At 39.6% G+C, this 6,658-nt stretch overlaps 2 protein-coding genes across 2 annotated transcripts in view; one reads left to right on the top strand and one right to left on the bottom strand.

Annotated features, from left to right (window-relative positions):
- LOC105622287 (protein SCAI) overlaps positions 1-3,650 on the bottom strand; it is a 7,875-nt gene extending 4,225 nt beyond the window's left edge. Inside the window, exons 1-2 of the mRNA XM_012203706.1 lie at positions 3,457-3,650; positions 1,068-1,918 (exon numbers count right to left, since the gene is read on the bottom strand). Of these exons, the coding sequence (XP_012059096.1) occupies positions 1,068-1,918; positions 3,457-3,650 (1,045 nt within the window). The remainder of the gene's footprint in view (positions 1-1,067; positions 1,919-3,456) is intronic.
- Positions 3,651-5,628: 1,978 nt separating this feature from the next.
- The window catches only part of LOC105622285 (DNA-binding protein D-ETS-3-like), a 63,438-nt gene continuing 62,408 nt past the window's right edge, over positions 5,629-6,658 (top strand). The window contains exon 1 of the mRNA XM_012203705.1: positions 5,629-5,816. Coding sequence (XP_012059095.1) covers positions 5,629-5,816 — 188 coding nt within the window. The remainder of the gene's footprint in view (positions 5,817-6,658) is intronic.

Genomic DNA, 6,658 nt, shown 5'->3' with positions numbered 1-6,658 from the left:
ATATATATATATATATATATATATATATATATATATCAGCATGATTTTTCTGGTAATTAAAAATATTATATTTCAGTTCACATACATTTGCACCTTCAGTTTTTAAGAGTAACTAATCCCGAATTTACCCCAAATTTACCCCAAATTTATTCCAAATTTAATTTTAAAGTGAACGTTGCAAATTTGCAACACACTCGCTCCTAGAGAATTAATCAATACTCTATTTGCGTTAAAATGTTACGTTTGTAAAGTGTGTTTCATTTTCTTTTGTATGTAAAAATATCTAATGTAAATAAGATATCTAATGTAAATAAGAATCGCAAAATAGAATATGTTACATTGAGGGCGTTCTAATATTGATAATAAAAAGTTTGGTATTCATATTTTAAGTTCTTATTTTAAGACTATTTTAAGTAACGTCTTATGCTAATACAGCTCTTTGATTGTCTTACGACAGTTTTTTAGCTTAAGATTGTACTTAAGATAGTTTCAAATATAAGAATCGACTATGAATACCGACTATCAAGTTAACGAGAAAATAACACGTAAGATTAATAACTTAAATAATTTCATATAAAAATATTATCTAAATTCAACGATTTCTAATTATTTATTTAATCTTTTTCAATCAAGATTGACTCCCCCTTTTATATTCCATCGCTTATTTTTATTCTTTATAAAAATATCGTTTTCTTGCATGATATTTGTCGCATATTATTAATTGACTTATGATGATTGATAGATCATCTTCGGTAGGGAGCGAATGAAAGTTACTTAAACGTTTGCATAAGCATTGTCACTAAGTTTCTAACTTTTCTAAATAATATACAGAGATAATTTATTAATAATATAGCTTGTTAAAACTAGCAGCCCCATCGAGCGACAAATTGAATGCACGATTTATTGAAGATGCATATCACCCTTTCTTCAAGATCTATTTTCAGCAAATCTTCAGTTTAAAATAAAAGGATTTACGTCTAACCTATAACTACACCTATAAACTTGCGACAGCACAGCGATAAAACGAACAATAAGAGCGTCAATATGAAACTCGATAAAACACTCACTTTCTTCAGGATGCTTGACGGTAGAGAAGCAGCCATCCGCCGACAGGTACAGCAGTAACGCGCCGTTCGCCGGTAGCTCCTTGAAGCCACTTGCGAGGAACACTTGCACCTGGCTGTAGGTCGGCCTATACAGCAGGTACTTGTGCGGATTGTCACGTCTCGGCGCGCCGTTTTCCGGGCCAGGATAGGGCCCGGGTCTAAAGGGCATCCGGCCGGCCGGTGAGGCGTCGTGCAGGTGATTCGGGTCGTCTCTGGGCTCCCGCTCGAGTGTCTGCAGCATTCTGAACATGTCCATTGACAACTCACTGAACTTCACCTGATCGGCGCAATTGCCGACTATTAGGATCTCTTGGAGAGATAGGCACATGGGTGGCGATCGTTCGACGGGCGGGCAGGTCTGCGGACCGAGCCTGTGGGTCAGCACGATGGGGTTTGAATCCGAGTGCAGGACACCAACCGCGGACTCGGCCTTGACAAAAGCTTTGATTTCGTCGAGGACGAGGTTCCATTCGAGCTGATCATCGGGCTCGTAGGTGCTGGTGTAATCGGCTATCTGGGCGTCGAGCTCCTGCACAAGCTCCCGCACAAGCTTCATACGGTTCAGCAGGAGGCAGACGACGATGAAGCGGGCGTAATACCTGAGCTTCTTCACCATCAGATCGCTCCTGTCCTCCTTAGCAGCGCGGCTGTAATAGGCGCGACCGCGTATTGCCGCGTAAAACGAGTAGGCCTCGTGCAGGTAGCTCGTCTCGCTGGTACGTAGATAATAGTGGTAGTAGAGCTGGCCGATCTTGCTAGCGATCTCGCCGATCTGCCATCTCTTGAGGCCGTACTTCGTGTCCAGTATTGTTCTAAAAACAAAACAAAATTGTACACGTGAGCGTGCTATTTTTATTTTTTAATCGCTGAATTACTATCAAATCTAAAAATTGATTTCTTCCATATTCTTCTATTGTACATAAATAGTTGAATTAAAATTAAGGTTTTTCTTGTCAATGATCTTTTTTATCATTTCGTGAAAAAAATGCGTGTTTTGAGAACATTGGCGTTTATAACAAAATATATTTTTATAGATTAATTATTACAAGATGATTTAGAAACATATTTTTCTTAAAAGAATATTTGCGAATATGTAATACTTTACAACAAAATAAAATTAATAATTTTAATATCTTATATTTATTTTAAATCAAAAATAATCTATTTGAATATTATAATAAACTTATATGACTTAAAAAATAAGTCGTCAAATCAAAATGCAATTTACTTTATATCTTCAACAATAAAATAAATGTACACAATAATAAATATATATAACAAACAAATAAATAAATAAATATATAAAAATTAACAATAAAATAAATATCAATTATAATACACACACACACACACACACACACACATACACACATACACACACACACACACACACAAATCGCAACATTCCTAATTAGAAACATTAATAGAGTTCAGAAAGAACAGAGACTTCTTTTGTTTGCTTCTCTTTCTTGTTTGCTTTATTGAAGATCCGCTTATTACGAACGTATATGATAACGTAATTAGCAACGACAATAATGAAGTAACGACAGAAGCGAGAAAAACAAGTGAAAACTTTTTCCGCCAATATGTAACATTCCAATACGATGCGCGGAAATTGAGTTGTCCTATTGTAAGAATATCAACAGTTTATGTAAACGGAAATGAGATTCATACGATTTCATACTAACGCAAACTCGTGAGACTGGCTGGCGAACAGATACAAAGTCTAAAGCGCAACACACGAGGACTTGGTCACGTGGACCTCACCACGCAGACCTTTGTTTCGTCATTGTCATCTGAATCGGTCGCCGTGACATCCGCATGAAAACATGATCAGGTATCGTGCTGCGGTATCGCGAACGTTCGCGTGCTAAAATTATATATCGTACTCTACATCAAAACGCCAAGAACAATACCGTACGATATTTTCTACGATGGTCATAATCTTGCGGCATGCCTCGCCGAGCGCCACCACTGTCGTGTCGAATGTGCTTATTTCTACTTGATCGTGAGAGATCGCGGACAGGCATGGAGGTCATCCGAAGAAATCGTTTAATCACATTCATGCAAATTTATGAAATTGAATTAATATGATTTTCCACACTGCAGATATTCGGCACATATTGTTTATTCCCTAACAGTAAATCATTTTAGAAACGTTTATCTCTTGATAAAGTAATTTGAGAAATCGTTCACCAAGTATGCTCCAAAAGATCAAAGAAATTTCGCTACAAAGTTATGTATTTCCCTCGCTTTTTCACATATACACAAGCAGACGCATACACGCGCGCACGCTCCCTCTCTTTCTCTCCCTCTCTCCCTTTTTCTTGCCCTTATCTTTATTACTCACCTGTGCTGTTGCTGAAACTTCCACAGCTTCGTGTAGACGTCGAAGGTCCGCCCGAAGTAACCCTGCCACTGCTTATGCCCGTATTGCGGCAGGTCACGCAGCCCATTGAACAGCTGCTTGCTCTTTTCGAGCAGGTGACAGAATTCGAGAACGACTTTGCGCTCATGGTCGTCCATGCCAGCCATCATGACCATCTTTTCGGCGAGTCGAGACCGCGGCCGGACGCTGGCTGGACGCCCTTCTCGACGACACGGTCGCGGCGGGCCCGCGTGATGGCGCCTGGCGATTCCGCCACCCTTTTGCACGGCGCCTACGACGACGGCGACCACGGCGACCAATCAATACTTGCCCACCCCGCATCAGGGGGAGCAGCGTGTGCGCCACCACTGCCGCTGCCGACGCCGTCGTGACGCCTAGCGTCGACGTCGACAGCGGAGGCGGCGGCGAGGCCAACCGCAGCGACGATGTTCGCAGACATCTATGTGAGCGACGTCGAGGCTTGGGGATGCTCTCGCAAATCGATATTCTCGTTTTAAAAGGTAAAATGTTGGTGAAGGTAATTGCTCCTCTCAAGATTATCATGCGCGTCTAATAGCATATTATAACAATTTGATACTAATATTATAGTTGTAACATAGTTGAGATTTAAATCAGACTCATGACATTTTATTAAATCTACTTAAAGACCTTATTAATTTTTTACTTAAAAAATAATCATGCGTTATATGAGAGAGAAAAGAGTGCGTTTTTAATACAATAGTCTAATATTTAAAGATATTCAAAGAATTGGAATTATTAAAAACTTAGTTGTTTGCATTATCCGTAGACAAAATTCTAGTTCTAACTATCCGATCAGTAGACCAACCATTGTTGAGGTTGAGATCGATAAATTTCTATCCCAGGGTAATGAATACTGCAGGTAACTGCCTAGGGTTTGTCTGTACACAGTCGGTCTGATTTTACTCTTGTCCAGTTATTACCTACAGTTCTACTGATATATCTTCAAAATGATTATACCATTTATACACTCGAAGCAACAACCAACGGAAGGAATATGAATATTGAGGTGTGAATGCTACAAGAAATGCTGCAAAGTTGAAAAATAACCAAAAGATTGCAGATATTACGATCAATCAATTTTTCTCAAAATTGATTAATATCTGTATATTCATGAAAATAATTATATGATATATGTACATAACTATATATATATAAACATAACTATATATATATAAACATACATATATATATTAAAAAAAATTTTCTTTTAAATATAAAATATTTTAAATATTAATATATATAATAAGAGAACATAATGATTTTTAATTATTCGAATATAAACCCTTTTTAAGAGATAGTTTAATGTAAAATTATTTACTTTGCTTTTATCACATTTTACATTTCTTGAAAATTAAAACATTTAAATTTTTTATTGAAGCAAAGTCTTTTCCAAGTTAACTAAATAATCTTTTTAATTTTTTGTTTTTTTAGAACCAAGGAACCATCTAAAGGAATTAGCTATTTTATAATCATTCTTACTAATCATCTGATGTGAATCTTAAAAGTAATGCAAACAAAAAAAAATATAGTTAAAGCATTCGAATTTCTGATTCAGTTATTTTACTCACTTGAGCCTGTTTTAGTAATTAAATTATATGGATCATTAAAATCTCAAGATCACGTACTCCACATACTTCATTCGATTGATATCTCTTTTCCATCGTATGAATCTCCGAACTCTCTCGAAAATCTAACTAACTTTCTATACTCGTCCAGATTCTAACGAGGCCTGTCCGTTTTTCTTTCATCGTAATTAAAATTTCCCGACGAAAGGAGGGTAACGCCACATCAGCGAACGGAGTGCCAGAGAACAGGGGGTGGTTGTGGCCGCTCGACACTTTCGTCGCCGCGGCTCGTTATGGCGGCAGCAACGGTGGGAGTTTTACCGCCTCGCTAGTCGACTACCGTCGTCGGCGGAGATTAATTAACTAGATAACGGTTGGTGAGTGGGAAAGAGGGCGAAGAGAGCGGATAAAAAGGGTGAAAAAGAGAGAGAGAAAAAGAGAGTCAAATAAAACGAGAGAAACGACGAGTGAGAGAAATGCTCCAGAGACGAGGGATGGAAAGCATCACAGGGAAGGGGAGAGGGGGGAAGGGGGGGGAGAGGACACGATGGGCCGACCATGGGAATCCCTGTTAGCGAACCATGGGGGTGGCCGCGATGGTGATAGTTGGCAGTCAGGGGGCCATTTCCAGAGGCCGGACGGTATAGAGTCCGGAGTATATCGACTGTGTCGCCTCATCTACAAGTCAATCAGGCTCGCGTGTCGGCGGCTCGTGAGGCCTGCTGGTACACGTAAGTAAGTAGCCAGGTCTGATGGGCACCTACACGCATCCCCTGTGCGGTACCCGCGCCTAATACGAGGCGCTACCGTCGTCGACAACGGGGCACCTTCGCTCGACGGGTATGCAAGTATAATGCGCTGGCGCATATATAAATGCTTATGGTAATCCGCGCGCGGTCGGCTTGTTTCGATGCTAGCCGGATGTCTGCTAGATAGAACCCGCTCCCTATCGCCCATTGCTATCGGTACGTATGCCACTGCTATAATGGTCCTATGACATTTTCTTGCGTATCGCAAACGGACTTGCTATTGTTGGCATATCAGCAACTGCAAACGTAAGTTTAAAAAATATCTTTACGTAATAGCATGGATAGAAGATATTAAAAAAGGCAATTTTTTTTTGTCTTTCAAAGACAAACATTATTTTATTGATATATTGTAAAATAACGTTTTTTAATCATAGATTCTTTACTTTGATTATATCTTCTTTCATTTGCGCAATATTTGACGCTTGGAGAGAGAAGAGTTAGTGTTAACACAATACATTAATTTGAAAGCCGTGATGGGATTATCTAACTGCGTATTAGAATTCGCGAAATTATAAGTCGAGGTGAAACTGTTCGTCCCGATGAGTCAGCTTGCAATCGATGAGCTCGAATCACGGTCGAAGCGATCTGCACGTCGACATGGTTCGAGTCATGACTCGGCTCAAACGGCCGCCGCTGGCAGCTGGCTGTCTGGGTATAGACAAGTGATCATATCGTGTCGTTAACTGATATTAATAGCAGGGCGCGGTGAGCCACGGGTGGAGACTACTCTTCCTCTCTCTCTCTCNCNCNTCTCNCTCTCTCTCTCTC

Source organism: Atta cephalotes (genome assembly GCF_000143395.1).
Source record: "Atta cephalotes unplaced genomic scaffold scaffold00043, whole genome shotgun sequence".
Lineage (NCBI taxonomy): Eukaryota > Metazoa > Arthropoda > Insecta > Hymenoptera > Formicidae > Atta > Atta cephalotes.
The sequence above is the reverse complement of the archived record's forward strand: the minus strand, read 5'-3'. Positions and strand labels throughout refer to the sequence as shown.